We start from the raw sequence: 21,329 nt of genomic DNA, 5'->3' as shown, positions 1-21,329 counted from the left end.
GATAATGTGGTGTGTATTGGATAATGTGGTGTGTATTGGATAATGTGGTGTGTATTGGATAATGTGGTGTGTGTTGGATAATGTGGTGTGTATTGTATAATGATGTGTGTGTTGGATAATGTGGTGCGTGTATTGGATAATGGGTGTGTATTGGATAATGTGGTGTGTATTGGATAATGTGGTGTGTATTGGATAATGTGGTGTGTGTTGGATAATGCTGTGTATTGGGTAATGTGGTGTGTATTGGATAATGTGATGTGTATTGGATAATGTGGTGTGTATTATATAATGTGGTGTGTATTGGATAATGTAGTGTGTATTGGATAATGTGGTGTATTGGATAATGTGGTGTGTATTGGATAATGTGGTGCGTGTATTGGATAATGTGGTGTGTATTGGATAATGTGGTGTGTATTGGATAATGTGGTGTGTGTTGGATAATGTGGTGTGTGTTGGATAATGTGGTGTGTATTGGATAATGTGGTGTGTATTGGATAATGATGTGTGTATTGGATAATGTGGTGTGTGTTGGATAATGCTGTGTGTGTTGGATAATGCTGTGTATTGGATAATGGGTGTGTATTGGATAATGTGGTGTGTATTGGATAATGTGGTGTGTATTGGATAATGTGGTGTGTATTGGATAATGTGGTGTGTGTTGGATAATGCTGTGTATTGGATAATGTGCTGTGTATTGGATAATGTGGTGTGTATTAGATAATGTGGTGTGTGTATTGGATAATGTGGTGTGTATTGGATAATGTGGTGTGTGTATTGGATAATGTGGTGTGTATTGGATAATGTGGTGTGTATTGAATAATGTGGTGTGTATTGGATAATGATGTTTGTATTGGACAATGTGTTGTATTGGATAATGTGGTGTGTATTGGATAATGTGGTGTGTGTATTGGATAATGTGGTGAGTATTGGATAATGTGGTGTGTATTGGATAATGTGGTGTGTGTTGGATAATGTGGTGTGTGTTGGATAATGTGGTGTGTATTGGATAATATGGTGTGTATTGTATAATGATGTGTGTGTTGGATAATGTGGTGTGTGTATTGGATAATGGGTGTGTATTGGATAATGTGGTGTGTATTGGATAATGTGGTGTGTATTGGATAATGTGGTGTGTGTTGGATAATGCTGTGTATTGGATAATGTGGTGTGTATTGGATAATGTGGTGTGTATTGGATAATGTGGTGTGTATTGGATAATGTGGTGTGTATTGGATAATGTGGTGTATTGGATAATGTGGTGTGTGTATTGGATAATGTGGTGTGTATTGGATAATGTGGTGTGTGTTGGATAATGTGGTGTGTGTTGGATAATGTGGTGTGTATTGGATAATGTGGTGTGTATTGGATAATGTGGTGTGTATTGGATAATGTGGTGTGTATTGTGTAATGTAGTGTGTATTGGATAATGTGGTGTATTGGATAATGTGGTGTGTATTGGATAATGTGGTGTGTGTATTGGATAATGTGGTGTGTATTGGATAATGTGGTGTGTATTGGATAATGTGGTGTGTATTGGATATTGTGGTGTGTTTTGGATAATGTGGTGTGTATTGGATAATATGGTGTGTGTGTATTGGATAATGTGGTGTGTATTGGATAATGTGGTGTGTATTGGATAATGATGTGTGTATTGGATAATGTGGTGTGTATTGGATAATGTGGTGTGTATTGGATAATTATGTTTGTATTGGATAATATGGTGTGTGTATTGGATAATGTGGTGTGTATTGGATAATGTGGTGTGTATTGGATAATGTGGTGTGTGTATTGGATAATGTGGTGTGTATTGGATAATGTGGTGTGTATTGGATAATGTGGTGTGTATTGGATAATGTGGTGTGTATTGGATAATGTGGTGTGTATTGGTTAATGAGGTGTGTATTGGATAATGATGTGTGTGTCTGCAGGAACATGGAGTGGCTGCAGGGTGGCCACAGCTGTCAGTGAGTCATCATCCATCCACAGTGATGCCCTGTTCGACCCGGGGCCTGGTCTGGACCGGGACATCTCTCTGGGCTCTACAGGGCCTGGTCTGGGTCTGGACCGGGACATCTCTCTGGGCTCTACAGGGCCTGGTCTGGACCGGGACATCTCTCTGGGCTCTACAGGGCCTGGTCTGGACCGGGACATCTCTCTGGGCTCTACAGGGCCTGGTCTGGGTCGGGACCGGGACATCTATCTGGGCTCTACAGGGCCTGGTCTGGACCGGGACATCTATCTGGGCTCTACAGGTCCTGGTCTGGACCGGGACATCTCTCTGGGCTCTACAGGGCCTGGTCTGGGTCTGGACATAGACTCCCTACAGGAGCGGACACACACAGTAAGGACATAATTTAGGAGCAGTGCTTGACTCAGACAGAAAAAAAGTTGTCAGAGGCATATATATATATATGTGTGTGTGTGTGTGTGTGTGTGTGTGTGTGTGTGTGTGTGTGTGTGTGTGTGTGTGTGTGTGTGTGTGTGTGTGTGTGTGTGTGTGTGTGTGTGTGTGTGTGTGTATGTGTGTGTGTGTGTGTGTGTGTGTGTATGTGTGTGTGTGTGTGTGTGTGTTTTAAATCAACAATCAGATGATTTCAGCGGAACAGTTTGAACGGTCTTTATTATACTGAATACCTTTCTGACTAACCGTGTTGGAGAGACATTACAACTAAATAGCTGAACTATAAAATGTATTTCATTTTGCCACAGTGTCGCGTTTCAGCCCGCCAGGTGTGTTGATACACGGAACTGAACGTTTCTACGGCTACGCGCTCAGGGAAGGAACACGGCAAGCGCGGTCATGTATGAAGAATGAACACGTACAAGAGGCGTGGATAAATACTTTTAATATAGAATAAACACCAACAAGACGCGAGGATACATTATGTTCATTATTTTAAAAGGTCGTAGTATTTTTTTTTCGGGTCTTATTTTAATGAAAAACAACAATTTATTAAAATGCGTTCTTTCGTGCGTGACAGTGCTTTCCACTTTAATTCCCTGAGCGCGTCGCCGTAGAAACCATCAGTATCACTTCACCTGAGAGACCGTTTGTTCCCACTGGTCCCCTTGTTACCTGTAATTTATCAGGGAGCGTCGACCAATCAACGCACCTGGGTGAACATGAGTTGGACGCGTGTGCCAAACTCCCGAGGACGCGCGCCGTCAGAATCAACAGACGGATGAATAGACGGAGCCTGTAGCTCACAGACACGCAGACCAATTAACTCACGGGGAACCCAGGTAGAATACCGTTTAATGGGTATCTAGATGAAACGTGTGTGTGTGTGTGGGACATAGCCTACTAATCTTGAGTACGCTGCCAAGTGAGAGACGCGTCGCTTTGCTTCCCCCTCCCCAACAATTTTTTTTTTGACGGATTACCGAGATGCGCGTGTTGTTGATAATAATGATGAGTTCCGCGCGTACAGCTGCTGCAACTATTCCGTTATTATTCTCCTCCCGGTTTAACGACACCGTTCCTTTATTCTCCTGTCTGTGTTTGTAGCGCTACAGAATGCATCATCAATACGGCAGCCAAGACAAGATTCCGGTAAGTAACTCCGCAAACGGTTGACTTTCTGCTAACGGTTGATTCTGCTCCTGCGTTTTGTTTGTTGTGACATGCCAAATCCTTTCTCAGTACGTACGTTTTTGTAAAACTTTTCATGTGAACTGAAAACATGTTTTTGTTCTTAAAGAGTATTTTATGTCGCCTGGCTGGTTATTACTGTAGAGATTGTCCTCCGTTTATGCTGACAAGGACACCTCTCATCTGAAAGGTCTTGCTGAATTATTTAACCCTACATTACCAGCCTTGATATAACCTCATCAGTGGCCTCCAACCCTGGTCCTGTGGAGATACAGGGTGGTCATCAGTGATCTCCAACCCTGGTCCTGTGGAGATACAGGGTGGTCATCAGTGATCTCCAACCCTGGTCCTGTGGAGATACAGGGTGGTCATCAGTGATCTCCAACCCTGGTCCTGTGGAGATACAGGGTGGTCATCAGTGATCTCCAACCCTGGTCCTGTGGAGATACAGGGTGGTCATCAGTGATCTCCAACCCTGGTCCTGTGGAGATACAGGGTGGTCATCAGCGGTCTCCAACCCTGGTCCTGTGGAGATACAGGGTGGTCATCAGTGATCTCCAACCCTGGTCCTGTGGAGATACAGGGTGGTCATCACTGGCCTCCAACCCTGGTCCTGTGGAGATACAGGGTGGTCATCAGTGGTCTCCAACCCTGGTCCTGTGGAGATACAGGGTGGTCATCAGTGGTCTCCAACCCTGGTCCTGTGGAGATACAGGGTGGTCATCAGCGGTCTCCAACCCTGGTCCTGTGGAGATACAGGGTGGTCATCAGTGGTCTCCAACCCTGGTCCTGTGCGGGGAGTGCAGGCTTTTTGTTCCAGCCCAGCACTAACACCTGATTGCACAAATCAAGCCGATGAGTTGATTTGTTGAATCGTGTGTGTGTGTATTCAGATAGAAATAGATTATGTAGAACAGCTGTCTCTTATGTAGAATAGGGTGTCAGGTCTATATACAGGACCAGTCAACAGTTTGGACACACCTGCTCATTCCAGGGTTTTTCTGTATTTTTATACTTTTCTCTACATTGTTGAATAACAGTGAAGACAAAAACAATGAAGTAACACAAATGGAATCATGTAGAAACCCAACGAGCGTTTTAAACAAATCAACATATATTTCAGAATCTTCAAAGTAGCCACCCTTTGCCTTGGTGACAGCTTTGCACATGTTTGGAATTCTCTCAACCAGCTTCATGAGGTAGTCACCTGGAATGCATTTCAATTAACAGGTGTGCCTTGTTAAAAGTGAATGTTTGAGCCAATCAGTTGTGTTGTGACAAGGTAGGGGTGGTATACAGAAGATAGCCCTATTTGGTAAAATACCAAGTCCATATTATGGAAAGAACAGCTCAAATAATCAACGAGAAATGACAGTCCATCACTTTTAGACATGAAGGTCAGTTAATCCGGAACATTTCAAGAACTTTGAACTTTTCTTCAAGTGCAGTTGCAAAAACTATCAAGTGCTATGATGAAACTGGCTCTCATGAGGACCGCCACAGGAAAGGAAGACCCAGAGTTACCTCTGCTGCAGAGGATAAGTTTGTTAGTTAACTGCACCTCAGATTGCAGCCCAAATAAATGCTTCAGAGTTCAAGTAACAGACACATCTCAACATCAACTGTTCAGAGGAGACTGTGTGAATCAGACCTTCATGGTTGAATTGCTGCTAAGAAACCACTACTAAAGGACACCAATAATAAGAAGAGACTTGCTTGGGCCAAGAAACACGAGCAATGGACATTAGACCGGTGGAAATCTGTCCTTTGGTCTGATGAGTCCAAATCTGAGATTTTTGATTCCAACCGCCGTGTCGTTGTGAGACGCAGAGTAGGTGAACGGATGATCTCCTCGTGTGGTTCCCACCGTGAAGCATGGAGGAGGAGGTGTGATGGTGTGTTGGGGGGATGCTTTGCTGGTAACACTGTCTGTGATATTTTTAGAATTCAAGGCACACTTAACCAGCATGGCTACCACAGCATTCTGCAGTGATACGCCATCCCATCTGGTTTGCGCTTAGTCCCACTATCATTTGTTTTTCACAGGACAATGACCCAACACAGTGATGGAGTGCTGCATCAGATGATCTGGCTTCCACAATCACCAGACCTCAACCCAATTGAGATGGTTTGGGATGAGTTGGACCGCAGAGTGAAGAAAAAGCAGCCAACAAGTGCTCAGCATATGTGGGAACTCCTTCAAGACTGTTGGAGAAGCATTCCAGGTGAAGCTGGTTGAGAGAAGGCCTAGAACGTGCAAAGCTGTCATCGTGGCAAAGGGTGGCTACTTTGAAGAAATCAAATATTTTGATTTGTTTAAACACTTATTTTGGTTATTACATGATTCCATGTTATTTCATAGTTTTGATGTCTTTACTATTATTCTACAATGTAGAAAATATAAAACATTAAAAAAAACCTTGAATGAGTAGGTTTGTCAACTTTTGACTGGTACTGTATAGCTTCTGCAACGTTCAATAAAGTTGATTTGCTATTCACCCTCCTCTCCTCCAGGGTGGGGGCGTTGGGCCAGCAGGTTAGGGTGTTAGTTAGTTACTGACCAGTCCCCTGTCTGGCTCCTCTCCTCCAGGGTGGGGGCGTTGGGCCAGCAGGTTAGGGTGTTAGTTAGTTACTGACCAGTCCCCTGTCTGGCTCCTCTCCTCCAGGGTGGGGGCGTTGGGCCAGCAGGTTAGGGTGTTAGTTAGTTACTGACCAGTCCCCTGTCTGGCTCCTCTCCTCCAGGGTGGGGGCGTTGGGCCAGCAGGTTAGGGTGTTAGTTAGTTACTGACCAGTCCCCTGTCTGGCTCCTCTCCTCCAGGGTGGGGGCGTTGGGCCAGCAGGTTAGGGTGTTAGTTAGTTACTGACCAGTCCCCTGTCTGGCTCCTCTCCTCCAGGGTGGGGGCGTTGGGCCAGCAGGTTAGGGTGTTAGTTAGTTACTGACCAGTCCCCTGTCTGGCTCCTCTCCTCCAGGGTGGGGGCGTTGGGCCAGCAGGTTAGGGTGTTAGTTAGTTACTGACCAGTCCCCTGTCTGGCTCCTCTCCTCCAGGGTGGGGGCGTTGGGCCAGCAGGTTAGGGTGTTAGTTAGTTACTGACCAGTCCCCTGTCTGGCTCCTCTCCTCCAGGGTGGGGGCGTTGGGCCAGCAGGTTAGGGTGTTAGTTAGTTACTGACCAGTCCCCTGTCTGGCTCCTCTCCTCCAGGGTGGGGGGCGTTGGGCCAGCAGGTTAGGGTGTTAGTTAGTTACTGACCAGTCCCCTGTCTGGCTCCTCTCCTCCAGGGTGGGGGCGTTGGGCCAGCAGGTTAGGGTGTTAGTTAGTTACTGACCAGTCCCCTGTCTGGCTCCTCTCCTCCAGGGTGGGGGCGTTGGGCCAGCAGGTTAGGGTGTTAGTTAGTTACTGACCAGTCCCCTGTCTGGCTCCTCTCCTCCAGGGTGGGGGCGTTGGGCCAGCAGGTTAGGGTGTTAGTTAGTTACTGACCAGTCCCCTGTCTGGCTCCTCTCCTCCAGGGTGGGGGCGTTGGGCCAGCAGGTTAGGGTGTTAGTTAGTTACTGACCAGTCCCCTGTCTGGCTCCTCTCCTCCAGGGTGGGGGCGTTGGGCCAGCAGGTTAGGGTGTTAGTTAGTTACTGACCAGTCCCCTGTCTGGCTCCTCTCCTCCAGGGTGGGGGCGTTGGTCCAGCAGGTTAGGGTGTTAGTTAGTTACTGACCAGTCCCCTGTCTGGCTCCTCTCCTCCAGGGTGGGGGCGTTGGGCCAGCAGGTTAGGGTGTTAGTTAGTTACTGACCAGTCCCCTGTCTGGCTCCTCTCCTCCAGGGTGGGGGCGTTGGTCCAGCGGCCCCCCAGGATGGCCAAAGGTCTTGTCAGTTCTTCTCCGACGGCCGGAGGAAAGTGGACTATGTTCTGGTTTTCTACCAACGCAAACAGATCTCTGTGAGGGGCGGCGACCGTCTGCACCGTCTCTCCGCCCCTCCACACCCTCCTCATCGCCTCTCCGTCGTCTCCAACGGTAGCTCCCCCCCCTCCGGCCCCGTGGGGGGTTTGGGATGTGTTGCCGGGCAGCGGAGTGCGGGGGACGGGGAGGTGTGTGTGGACCTGGGCGTGGCCGTGGAATTAGAGGCGAACCCAGCTGACGGAGAGATGGTGCTGATCAGGGAGGAGTTTGAGGCCAGGCTACTTGAGGCGGGGCTTGAGATGGAGAGAGACACAGAGGTGAGAGACCAACCGGTGTGTGTGTTTGTGAGGGCTGTGTGTGTGTTTGTGAGCGCTGTGCGTGTGTTTGTGAGCGCTGTGCGTGTGTTTGTGAGCGCTGTGCGTGTGTTTGTGAGCGCTGTGCGTGTGTTTGTGAGCGCTGTGTGTGTGTGTGAGCGCTGTGTGTGTGTGTGTGTGTGTGTGTGTGTGAGCGCTGTGTGTGTGTGTGTGTGTGTGTGTGTGTGTGTGAGCGCTGTGTGTGAGCGCTGTGTGTGTGTGTGTGAGCGCTGTGTGTGTGAGCGCTGTGTGTGTGAGCGCTGTGTGTGTGTGTTTGTGAGCGCTGTGTGTGTGTTTGTGAGCGCTGTGTGTGTGTTTGTGAGCGCTGTGTGTGAGCGCTGTGTGTGTGTGTGAGCGCTGTGTGTGTGTGTGTGAGCGCTGTGTGTGTGTGTGTGTGAGCGCTGTGTGTGTGTGTGTGTGTGTGTGTGTGTGTGTGAGCGCTGTGTGTGTGTTAGTGAGCGCTGTGTGAGTATGCGCTGTGTGTGTGAGCGCTGTGTATGTGTGTGTGAGCGCTGTGTGTGTGTTTGTGAGCGCTGTGTGTGTGTGTGTGAGCGCTGTGTGTGTGTGTGTGTGTGTGTGTGAGCGCTGTGTGTGTGTGTGTGTGTGTGTGTGTGTGTGTTTGTGAGCGCTGTGTGTGTGTGTGTGTGAGCGCTGTGTGTGTGTGTGTGTGAGCGCTGTGTGTGTGTGTGTGTGTGTGAGCGCTGTGTGTGTGTGTGTGTGTGTGAGCGCTGTGTGTGTGTGTGTGAGCGCTGTGTGTGTGTGTGTGTGTGTGTGTGTGTGTGTATGTGAGCGCTGTGTGTGTGTGAGCGCTGTGTGTGTGTGAGCGCTGTGTGTGTGAGCGCTGTGTGTGTGTGTGTGTGTGTGAGCGCTGTGTGTGAGCGCTGTGTGTGTGTGTGTGTGAGCGCTGTGTGTGTGTGTGTGAGTGAGCGCTGTGTGTGTGTGTGTGAGTGAGCGCTGTGTGTGTGTGTGTGTGTGTGTGTGTGTGTGTGTGTGTGTGTGAGAGCGCTGTGTGTGTGTGAGCGCTGTGTGTGTGTGAGCGCTGTGTGTGTGTGTGTGTGTGTGTGAGCGCTGTGTGTGTGTGTGAGCGCTGTGTGTGTGTGTGTGTGTGTTCCAACCGCCGTGTCTTGAGAGTGGTAACATTGGAATAAAACCCAGCTCTGATGAATGAACATACTGGAGAGTGGAATAAAACCCAGCTCTGATGAATGATCATACTGGAAAGTGGAATAAAAGCCAGCTCTGATGAATGAACATACTGGAGAGTGGAATAAAACCCAGCTCTGATGAATGAACATACTGGAGAGTGGAATAAAACCCAGCCCTGATGAATGAACATACTGGAGAGTGGAATAAAACCCAGCCTTGATGAATGAACATACTGGAGAGTGGAATAAAACCCAGCCCTGATGAATGAACATACTGGACAGTGGAATAAAACCCAGCTCTGATGAATGAACATACTGGAGAGTGGAATAAAACCCAGCCCTGATGAATGAACATACTGGAGAGTGGAATAAAACCCAGCTCTGATGAATAAACATACTGGAGAGTGGAATAAAACCCAGCCCTGATGAATAAACATACTGGAGAGTGGAATAAAACCCAGCTCTGATGAATGAACATACTGGAGAGTGGAATAAAACCCAGCCCTGATGAATGAACATACTGGAGAGTGGAATAAAACCCAGCCCTGATGAATAAACATACTGGAGAGTGGAATAAAACCCAGCCCTGATGAATGAACATACTGGAGAGTGGAATAAAACCCAGCTCTGATGAATGAACATACTGGAGAGTGGAATAAAACCCAGCCCTGATGAATAAACATACTGGAGAGTGGAATAAAACCCAGCTCTGATGAATGAACATACTGGAGAGTGGAATAAAACCCAGCCCTGATGAATGAACATACTGGAGAGTGGAATAAAACCCAGCCCTGATAAATAAACATACTGGAGAGTGGAATAAAACCCAGCTCTGATGAATAAACATACTGGAGAGTGGAATAAAACCCAGCCCTGATGAATGAACATACTGGAGAGTGGAATAAAACCCAGCCCTGATGAATGAACATACTGGAGAGTGGAATAAAACCCAGCCCTGATGAATAAACATACTGGAGAGTGGAATAAAACCCAGCCCTGATGAATGAACATACTGGAGAGTGGAATAAAACCCAGCTCTGATGAATGAACATCCTGGTGAGTGGAATAAAACCTAGCCCTGATGAATGAACATACTGGAAAGTGGAATAAAACCCAGCTCTGATGAATGAACATACTGGAGAGTGGAATAAAACCCAGCCCTGATGAATGGACATACTGGAGAGTGGAATAAAACCCAGCCCTGATGAATGAACATACTGGAGAGTGGAATAAAACCCAGCCCTGATGACTGAACATACTGGAGAGTGGAATAAAACCCAGCCCTGATGAATGAACATACTGGAGAGTGGAATAAAACCCAGCTCTGATGAATGAACATACTGGAGAGTGGTAACATTGGAATAAAACCCAGCTCTGATGAATGAACATACTGGAGAGTGGAATAAAACCCAGCTCTGATGAATGATCATACTGGAGAGTGGAATAAAACCCAGCCCTGATGAATAAACATAATGGAGAGGGGTAACATCGGAATAAAACCCAGCCCTGATGAATAAACATACTGGAGAGTGGAATAAAACCCAGCCCTGATGAATGAACATAATGGAGAGTGGAATAAAACCCAGCTCTGATGAATGAACATACTGGAGAGTGGAATAAAACCCAGCTCTGATGAGTAAACATACTGGAGAGTGGTAACATTGGAATAAAACCCAACTGAATAAACATGGGTGGTGTGGCGGGCGGGGTTTAGTGGTGGGCGGGATTGGGGGGTAGGGTGGGCGGGGTTGGGTGGTGGTGGGCGGGGTTGAGCTGCTGTAAGGCTATATTAGGGATGTTCCTACCTGTTGGTTCCCACCCCCTGTCCTCCTGGTATTAAACTATGGTTCCTACCTGTTGGTTCCCATCCCCTGTCCTCCTCCTGGTATTAAACTATGGTTCCTACCTGTTGGTTCCCATCCCCTGTCCTCCTCCTGGTATTAAACTATGGTTCCTACCTGTTGGTTCCTATCCCCTGTCCTCCTCCTGGTATTAAACTATGGTTCCTACCTGTTGGTTCCCATCCCCTGTCCTCCTGGTATTAAACTATGGTTCCTACCTGTTGGTTCCTATCCCCTGTCCTCCTGGTATTAAACTATGGTTCCTACCTGTTGGTTCCCATCCCCTGTCCTCCTCCTGGTATTAAACTATGGTTCCTACCTGTTGGTTCCTATCCCCTGTCCTCCTGGTATTAAACTATGGTTCCTACCTGTTGGTTCCCATCCCCTGTCCTCCTCCTGGTATTAAACTATGGTTCCTACCTGTTGGTTCCCATCCCCTGTCCTCCTGGTATTAAACTATGGTTCCTACCTGTTGGTTCCTATCCCCTGTCCTCCTCCTGGTATTAAACTATGGTTCCTACCTGTTGGTTCCCATCCCCTGTCCTCCTCCTGGTATTAAACTATGGTTCCTACCTGTTGGTTCCCATCCCCTGTCCTCCTGGTATTAAACTATGGTTCCTACCTGTTGGTTCCTATCCCCTGTCCTCCTGGTATTAAACTATAGTTCCTACCTGTTGGTTCCCATCCCCTGTCCTCCTCCTGGTATTAAACTATGGTTCCTACCTGTTGGTTCCCATCCCCTGTCCTCCTGGTATTAAACTATGGTTCCTACCTGTTGGTTCCTATCCCCTGTCCTCCTCCTGGTATTAAACTATGGTTCCTACCTGTTGGTTCCCATCCCCTGTCCTCCTCCTGGTATTAAACTATGGTTCCTACCTGTTGGTTCCCATCCCCTGTCCTCCTCCTGGTATTAAACTATGGTTCCTACCTGTTGGTTCCCATCCCCTGTCCTCCTCCTGGTATTAAACTATGGTTCCTACCTGTTGGTTCCCATCCCCTGTCCTCCTGGTATTAAACTATGGTTCCTACCTGTTGGTTCCCATCCCCTGTCCTCCTCCTGGTATTAAACTATGGTTCCTACCTGTTGGTTCCTATCCCCTGTCCTCCTGGTATTAAACTATGGTTCCTACCTGTTGGTTCCTATCCCCTGTCCTCCTCCTGGTATTAAACTATGGTTCCTACCTGTTGGTTCCTATCCCCTGTCCTCCTCCTGGTATTAAACTATGGTTCCTACCTGTTGGTTCCCATCCCCTGTCCTCCTCCTGGTATTAAACTATGGTTCCTACCTGTTGGTTCCCATCCCCTGTCCTCCTGGTATTAAACTATGGTTCCTACCTGTTGGTTCCCATCCCCTGTCCTCCTCCTGGTATTAAACTATGGTTCCTACCTGTTGGTTCCTATCCCCTGTCCTCCTCCTGGTATTAAACTATGGTTCCTACCTGTTGGTTCCCATCCCCTGTCCTCCTGGTATTAAACTATGGTTCCTACCTGTTGGTTCCTATCCCCTGTCCTCCTGGTATTAAACTATGGTTCCTATCTGTTGGTTCCCATCCCCTGTCCTCCTGGTATTAAACTATGGTTCCTACCTGTTGGTTCCCATCCCCTGTCCTCCTCCTGGTATTAAACTATGGTTCCTACCTGTTGGTTCCCACCCCCTGTCCTCCTCCTGGTATTAAACTATGGTTCCTACCTGTTGGTTCCCATCCCCTGTCCTCCTCCTGGTATTAAACTATGGTTCCTACCTGTTGGTTCCTATCCCCTGTCCTCCTGGTATTAAACTATGGTTCCTACCTGTTGGTTCCCATCCCCTGTCCTCCTGGTATTAAACTATGGTTCCTACCTGTTGGTTCCCATCCCCTGTCCTCCTCCTGGTATTAAACTATGGTTCCTACCTGTTGGTTCCTATCCCCTGTCCTCCTCCTGGTATTAAACTATGGTTCCTACCTGTTGGTTCCCATCCCCTGTCCTCCTCCTGGTATTAAACTATGGTTCCTACCTGTTGGTTCCTATCCCCTGTCCTCCTCCTGGTATTAAACTATGGTTCCTACCTGTTGGTTCCTATCCCCTGTCCTCCTCCTGGTATTAAACTATGGTTCCTACCTGTTGGTTCCCATCCCCTGTCCTCCTCCTGGTATTAAACTATGGTTCCTACCTGTTGGTTCCTATCCCCTGTCCTCCTCCTGGTATTAAACTATGGTTCCTACCTGTTGGTTCCCATCCCCTGTCCTCCTCCTGGTATTAAACTATGGTTCCTACCTGTTGGTTCCCATCCCCTGTCCTCCTGGTATTAAACTATGGTTCCTACCTGTTGGTTCCCATCCCCTGTCCTCCTCCTGGTATTAAACTATGGTTCCTACCTGTTGGTTCCTATCCCCTGTCCTCCTCCTGGTATTAAACTATGGTTCCTACCTGTTGGTTCCCATCCCCTGTCCTCCTCCTGGTATTAAACTATGGTTCCTACCTGTTGGTTCCCATCCCCTGTCCTCCTGGTATTAAACTATGGTTCCTACCTGTTGGTTCCCATCCCCTGTCCTCCTCCTGGTATTAAACTATGGTTCCTACCTGTTGGTTCCCATCCCCTGTCCTCCTCCTGGTATTAAACTATGGTTCCTACCTGTTGGTTCCCATCCCCTGTCCTCCTGGTATTAAACTATGGTTCCTACCTGTTGGTTCCCATCCCCTGTCCTCCTCCTGGTATTAAACTATGGTTCCTACCTGTTGGTTCCCATCCCCTGTCCTCCTCCTGGTATTAAACTATGGTTCCTACCTGTTGGTTCCCATCCCCTGTCCTCCTCCTGGTATTAAACTATGGTTCCTACCTGTTGGTTCCCATCCCCTGTCCTCCTCCTGGTATTAAACTATGGTTCCTACCTGTTGGTTCCTATCCCCTGTCCTCCTCCTGGTATTAAACTATGGTTCCTACCTGTTGGTTCCTATCCCCTGTCCTCCTCCTGGTATTAAACTATGGTTCCTACCTGTTGGTTCCCATCCCCTGTCCTCCTCCTGGTATTAAACTATGGTTCCTACCTGTTGGTTCCCATCCCCTGTCCTCCTCCTGGTATTAAACTATGGTTCCTACCTGTTGGTTCCCATCCCCTGTCCTCCTCCTGGTATTAAACTATGGTTCCTACCTGTTGGTTCCCATCCCCTGTCCTCCTCCTGGTATTAAACTATGGTTCCTACCTGTTGGTTCCCATCCCCTGTCCTCCTCCTGGTATTAAACTATGGTTCCTACCTGTTGGTTCCCATCCCCTGTCCTCCTGGTATTAAACTATGGTTCCTACCTGTTGGTTCCCATCCCCTGTCCTCCTGGTATTAAACTATGGTTCCTACCTGTTGGTTCCCATCCCCTGTCCTCCTCCTGGTATTAAACTATGGTTCCTACCTGTTGGTTCCCATCCCCTGTCCTCCTCCTGGTATTAAACTATGGTTCCTACCTGTTGGTTCCCATCCCCTGTCCTCCTCCTGGTATTAAACTATGGTTCCTACCTGTTGGTTCCCATCCCCTGTCCTCCTCCTGGTATTAAACTATGGTTCCTACCTGTTGGTTCCTATCCCCTGTCCTCCTCCTGGTATTAAACTATGGTTCCTACCTGTTGGTTCCTATCCCCTGTCCTCCTGGTATTAAACTATGGTTCCTACCTGTTGGTTCCCATCCCCTGTCCTCCTCCTGGTATTAAACTATGGTTCCTACCTGTTGGTTCCCATCCCCTGTCCTCCTGGTATTAAACTATGGTTCCTACCTGTTGGTTCCCATCCCCTGTCCTCCTGGTATTAAACTATGGTTCCTACCTGTTGGTTCCTATCCCCTGTCCTCCTCCTGGTATTAAACTATGGTTCCTACCTGTTGGTTCCCATCCCCTGTCCTCCTGGTATTAAACTATGGTTCCTACCTGTTGGTTCCCATCCCCTGTCCTCCTCCTGGTATTAAACTATGGTTCCTACCTGTTGGTTCCCATCCCCTGTCCTCCTCCTGGTATTAAACTATGGTTCCTACCTGTTGGTTCCTATCCCCTGTCCTCCTCCTGGTATTAAACTATGGTTCCTACCTGTTGGTTCCTATCCCCTGTCCTCCTGGTATTAAACTATGGTTCCTACCTGTTGGTTCCTATCCCCTGTCCTCCTGGTATTAAACTATGGTTCCTACCTGTTGGTTCCTATCCCCTGTCCTCCTGGTATTAAACTATGGTTCCTACCTGTTGGTTCCCATCCCCTGTCCTCCTGGTATTAAACTATGGTTCCTACCTGTTGGTTCCCATCCCCTGTCCTCCTCCTGGTATTAAACTATGGTTCCTACCTGTTGGTTCCCATCCCCTGTCCTCCTCCTGGTATTAAACTATGGTTCCTACCTGTTGGTTCCTATCCCCTGTCCTCCTGGTATTAAACTATGGTTCCTACCTGTTGGTTCCCATCCCCTGTCCTCCTGGTATTAAACTATGGTTCCTACCTGTTGGTTCCCATCCCCTGTCCTCCTCCTGGTATTAAACTATGGTTCCTACCTGTTGGTTCCCATCCCCTGTCCTCCTGGTATTAAACTATGGTTCCTACCTGTTGGTTCCCATCCCCTGTCCTCCTCCTGGTATTAAACTATGGTTCCTACCTGTTGGTTCCCATCCCCTGTCCTCCTGGTATTAAACTATGGTTCCTACCTGTTGGTTCCCATCCCCTGTCCTCCTGGTATTAAACTATGGTTCCTACCTGTTGGTTCCCATCCCCTGTCCTCCTGGTATTAAACTATGGTTCCTACCTGTTGGTTCCCATCCCCTGTCCTCCTCCTGGTATTAAACTATGGTTCCTACCTGTTGGTTCCCATCCCCTGTCCTCCTCCTGGTATTAAACTATGGTTCCTACCTGTTGGTTCCCATCCCCTCTCCTCCTCCTGGTATTAAACTATGGTTCCTACCTGTTGGTTCCCATCCCCTGTCCTCCTCCTGGTATTAAACTATGGTTCCTACCTGTTGGTTCCTATCCCCTGTCCTCCTCCTGGTATTAAACTATGGTTCCTACCTGTTGGTTCCTATCCCCTGTCCTCCTCCTGGTATTAAACTATGGTTCCTACCTGTTGGTTCCTATCCCCTGTCCTCCTGGTATTAAACTATGGTTCCTACCTGTTGGTTCCCATCCCCTGTCCTCCTCCTGGTATTAAACTATGGTTCCTACCTGTTGGTTCCCATCCCCTGTCCTCCTCCTGGTATTAAACTATGGTTCCTACCTGTTGGTTCCCATCCCCTGTCCTCCTCCTGGTATTAAACTATGGTTCCTACCTGTTGGTTCCCATCCCCTGTCCTCCTCCTGGTATTAAACTATGGTTCCTACCTGTTGGTTCCTATCCCCTGTCCTCCTCCTGGTATTAAACTATGGTTCCTACCTGTTGGTTCCCATCCCCTGTCCTCCTGGTATTAAACTATGGTTCCTACCTGTTGGTTCCCATCCCCTGTCCTCCTCCTGGTATTAAACTATGGTTCCTACCTGTTGGTTCCCATCCCCTGTCCTCCTGGTATTAAACTATGGTTCCTACCTGTTGGTTCCTATCCCCTGTCCTCCTCCTGGTATTAAACTATGGTTCCTACCTGTTGGTTCCTATCCCCTGTCCTCCTCCTGGTATTAAACTATGGTTCCTACCTGTTGGTTCCCATCCCCTGTCCTCCTGGTATTAAACTATGGTTCCTACCTGTTGGTTCCTATCCCCTGTCCTCCTCCTGGTATTAAACTATGGTTCCTACCTGTTGGTTCCCATCCCCTGTCCTCCTCCTGGTATTAAACTATGGTTCCTACCTGTTGGTTCCCATCCCCTGTCCTCCTGGTATTAAACTATGGTTCCTACCTGTTGGTTCCCATCCCCTGTCCTCCTCCTGGTATTAAACTATGGTTCCTACCTGTTGGTTCCTATCCCCTGTCCTCCTCCTGGTATTAAACTATGGTTCCTACCTGTTGGTTCCCATCCCCTGTCCTCCTCCTGGTATTAAACTATGGTTCCTACCTGTTGGTTCCCATCCCCTGTCCTCCTGGTATTAAACTATGGTTCCTACCTGTTGGTTCCTATCCCCTGTCCTCCTCCTGGTATTAAACTATGGTTCCTACCTGTTGGTTCCCATCCCCTGTCCTCCTGGTATTAAACTATGGTTCCTACCTGTTGGTTCCCATCCCCTGTCCTCCTGGTATTAAACTATGGTTCCTACCTGTTGGTTCCCATCCCCTGTCCTCCTCCTGGTATTAAACTATGGTTCCTACCTGTTGGTTCCTATCCCCTGTCCTCCTCCTGGTATTAAACTATGGTTCCTACCTGTTGGTTCCTATCCCCTGTCCTCCTCCTGGTATTAAACTATGGTTCCTACCTGTTGGTTCCCATCCCCTGTCCTCCTCCTGGTATTAAACTATGGTTCCTACCTGTTGGTTCCTATCCCCTGTCCTCCTGGTATTAAACTATGGTTCCTACCTGTTGGTTCCTATCCCCTGTCCTCCTCCTGGTATTAAACTATGGTTCCTACCTGTTGGTTCCCATCCCCTGTCCTCCTCCTGGTATTAAACTATGGTTCCTACCTGTTGGTTCCCATCCCCTGTCCTCCTGGTATTAAACTATGGTTCCTACCTGTTGGTTCCCATCCCCTGTCCTCCTCCTGGTATTAAACTATGGTTCCTACCTGTTGGTTCCCATCCCCTGTCCTCCTCCTGGTATTAAACTATGGTTCCTACCTGTTGGTTCCCATCCCCTGTCCTCCTCGGTATTAAACTATGGTTCCTACCTGTTGGTTCCCATCCCCTGTCCTCCTCCTGGTATTAAACTATGGTTCCTACCTGTTGGTTCCTATCCCCTGTCCTCCTCCTGGTATTAAACTATGGTTCCTACCTGTTGGTTCCTATCCCCTGTCCTCCTGGTATTAAACTATGGTTCCTATCTGTTGGTTCCTATCCCCCAGGTCAGGGTCTACGGGCCCAGCTTCACGAGACTCCATGTCCCCTGGCCGGTCCTGAGCAGAGAGGCAGAGTTCCTCAAGATCAAAGTCCCCACTAAGAAGGTGAGACCTCCACCGCTTCACAGCCGTGTGTGTGTGTGTGTGTGTGTGTGTGTGTGTGTGTGTGTGTGTGTGTGTGTGTGTGTGTGTGTGTGTGTGTGTGTGTGTGTGTGTGTGTTCTGTGTGTGTGTGGTGTGTGTGTGTGTGTGTGTGTGTGTGTCTGTGTGTGTCTGTGTGTGTGTGTGTGTGTGTGTGTGTGTGTGTGTGTGTGTACTCCCCCTAAACACAAACAGGGGGTTCATCTCGGTGTTTCCCTGCAGCGTTTATTTAATTCATTTTTTTTTTTAACTCATCCATTGTTGTTGCTTTGTTTATAGTAGTTTAACAGTCTTTAATGTTGCATCAGATTACCCATCAGGCAACAGTAGAGCCACATGAAGACACGGTGGATTATTATCCTACTTGGATTACATTTCCTGGTACCTGAAACATTATGTGAATCAATCACACTACAGCAGTCAAAGGGGGGACCAACTCCATATTAATGACCATGATTTTGCAATGTGTCCACATACTTTTGGTCAAGTAGTGTATGTGGACACCTGCTCGTTGTAAATCTCATTCCGAAATCATGGGCATTAATATGGAGTTGATCCCCCCTTTGGTGCTATAACAGCCTCCTCTCTTCTGGGAAGGCTTTCCACTAGATGTTGGAACATTGCTGCTATAACAGCCTCCACTCTTCTGGGAAGGCTTTCCACTAGATGTTGGAACATTGCTGCTATAACAGCCTCCACTCTTCTGGGAAGGCTTTCCACTAGATGTTGGGACATTGCTGCTATAACAGCCTCCACTCTTCAGGGAAGGCTTTCCACTAGATGTTGGAACATTGCTGCTATAACAGCCTCCTCTCTATCCTTTGCCATTTGCTGTTTTCTTATTTTATTTTGATGACTACTGCATAATGAGTTGCCTCTGAGGACATGTTTCTGAATCCCCAGCCCCTGCGGCAGTGGGAGGGAGACCCTGTATATGAGCCACAGCAGGTGCCTCTATTAACCTGTCTGTCTGTCTCCCTGTCTGTCTGTCTGTCTGTCTGTCTGTCTGTCTGTCTGTCTGTCTGTCTGTCTGTCTGTCTGTCTGTCTGTCTGTCTGTCTGTCTGCCTGCCTGTCTCCCTGCCTGTCTCCCTGCCTGTCTCCCTGCCTGTCTCCCTGCCTGTCTCCCTGCCTCCCTGTCTCCCTGTCTCCCTGCCTGTCTCCCTGCCTGTCTCCCTGCCTGTCTCCCTGCCTGTCTGTCTGCCTGTCCAGAGCTATGATCTGAAGCAGGAGCATGGGTTCAGTGCCAGCCTCAGTGAGTTCTGGAGGAAGGTGAACCAGCCGTTCCAGCCCAACATCCCCCAGCCAGGCCACAGCACCACCAAGCAGCTCTCTCACTGCTTCTCCAGGGACAAACTACACTTGTAAGATGCACCTCGCCCCGCACCACACCACGCCATACCACGCCCCACACCACGCCCCCAACCCCGCGCCCGCCCCTAACCACACCACGCCATACCACGGCCCACCTCGCCACACCCCACCCCACACCCCTCGCCACGCCCCACACACCCCGCCCCACACTACGCCACGCCCCACGCCACGGCCCGCCCCACGCCCCACCCGCCACGCCCCACACCACGCCCCGCCCCCACACCACCCCTCGCCACGCCCCACACACCCCGCCCCACACCATGCCCCCACACCCCGCCCCACACCCCGCCACGCCCCGCCCCACGCCCCGCCCCCACACCCCGCCACGCCCCGCCCCACACCACGCCCCACACCACGCCCCGCCCCCACACTCTGACAACAGCTGGTCTCCTCTAAACACCTGTTCTTTGTTCTCTACAGATTTAACATCTCCTCTAAACACCTGTTCTCTACAGATTTAACATCTCCTCTAAACACCTGTTCTCTACAGATTTAACATCTCCTCTAAACACCTGTTCTTTGTTCTCTACAGATTTAACATCTCCTCTAAACACCTGTTCTCTACAGATTTAACATCTCCTCTAAACACCTGTTCTCTACAGATTTAACATCTCCTCTAAACACCTGTTCTCTACAGATTTAACATCTCCTCTAAACACCTGTTCTCTACAGATTTAACATCTCCTCTAAACACCTGTTCTCTACAGATTTATCACCTCTAAACACCTGTTCTCTGTTCTCTACAGATTTAACATCTCCTCTAAACACCTGTTCTCTACAGATTTAACATCTCCTCTAAACACCTGTTCTCTACAGATTTAACATCTCCTCTAAACACCTGTTCTTTGTTCTCTACAGATTTAACATCTTCTCTAAACACCTGTTCTCTACAGATTTAACATCTTCTCTAAACACCTGTTCTTTGTTCTCTACAGATTTAACATCTCCTCTAAACACCTGTTCTCTACAGATTTAACATCTCCTCTAAACACCTGTTCTCTACAGATTTAACATCTCCTCTAAACACCTGTTCTCTACAGATTTATCACCTCTAAACACCTGTTCTCTGTTCTCTACAGATTTAACATCTCCTCTAAACACCTGTTCTCTACAGATTTAACATCTCCTCTAAACACCTGTTCTCTACAGATTTAACATCTCCTCTAAACACCTGTTCTCTACAGATTTAACATCTCCTCTAAACACCTGTTCTTTGTTCTGTACAGATTTAACATCTCCTCTAAAGATACCTTCTTTGACAACGCAACACGCAGTCGAATAGTAAGTCTGTCATTCCGGATGTTTCTGAATGTCAAGAATCAATGGGAATATGGTTTCAGGTCTCTGTTTCTCTCTGACGCAATGTTCTGTGTGACCTGAACCTTCTCAGGTGTACGAGATCCTGAGACGGACCCCCTGCACACGCACCTGCCAATCTATGGGTGAGTGACCTTTAACCCCTGAACTTAACCCAAACCCTGCACACGCACCTGCCGATCTATGGGTGAGTGACCTTTAACCCCTGACCTTAACCCAAACCCTGCACACGCACCTGCCGATCCATGGGTGAGTGACCTTTAACCCCTGATTTGCCCAAAGTTGCCTACTTTATGAGGTCGTTGACCTTCTCCAAGGTTCCTCAGTACAGGTCCATGTTGGGGTACAGTGAGAGATTGGGGTTCTCAATGGTTCCTCACATCACAATACCACACTACCCTGTCCACTACCACACTACCCTGTCCACTACCCACACTACCCTGTCCACTACCAAACTACCCTGTCCACTACCACACTCCCCTGTCCACTACCACACTACCCTGTCCACTACCACACTCCCCTGTCCACTACCACACTACCCTGTCCACTACCACACTACCCTGTCCACTACCACACTACCCTGTCCACTACCACACTACCCTGTCCACTACCACACTACCCTGTCCACTACCACACTACCCTGTCCACTACCACACTACCCTGTCCACTACCCACACTACCCTGTCCACTACCACACTACCCTGTCCACTACCACACTACCCTGTCCACTACCCTGTCCACTACTACACTACCCTGTCCACTACTACACTAC

The 21,329-nt window shown here is 48.4% G+C and overlaps 1 protein-coding gene across 1 annotated transcript in view; it reads left to right on the top strand.

Annotated features, from left to right (window-relative positions):
- Positions 1 to 1,912: 1,912 nt before the first annotated feature.
- Positions 1,913 to 21,329, top strand: part of LOC106593097 (anoctamin-1) — a gene marked incomplete at its 3' end in the record, with an annotated part of 46,927 nt that continues 27,510 nt past the window's right edge. Inside the window, exons 1-7 of the mRNA XM_045711363.1 lie at positions 1,913 to 2,341; positions 3,509 to 3,553; positions 7,400 to 7,795; positions 17,735 to 17,833; positions 19,079 to 19,230; positions 20,467 to 20,521; positions 20,631 to 20,682. Coding sequence (XP_045567319.1) covers positions 1,913 to 2,341; positions 3,509 to 3,553; positions 7,400 to 7,795; positions 17,735 to 17,833; positions 19,079 to 19,230; positions 20,467 to 20,521; positions 20,631 to 20,682 — 1,228 coding nt within the window. The remainder of the gene's footprint in view (positions 2,342 to 3,508; positions 3,554 to 7,399; positions 7,796 to 17,734; positions 17,834 to 19,078; positions 19,231 to 20,466; positions 20,522 to 20,630; positions 20,683 to 21,329) is intronic.

The sequence above is a fragment of the Salmo salar genome, unplaced genomic scaffold (genome assembly GCF_905237065.1).
Source record: "Salmo salar unplaced genomic scaffold, Ssal_v3.1, whole genome shotgun sequence".
In the NCBI taxonomy this organism is placed as follows: domain Eukaryota; kingdom Metazoa; phylum Chordata; class Actinopteri; order Salmoniformes; family Salmonidae; genus Salmo; species Salmo salar.
The sequence above is the reverse complement of the archived record's forward strand: the minus strand, read 5'-3'. Positions and strand labels throughout refer to the sequence as shown.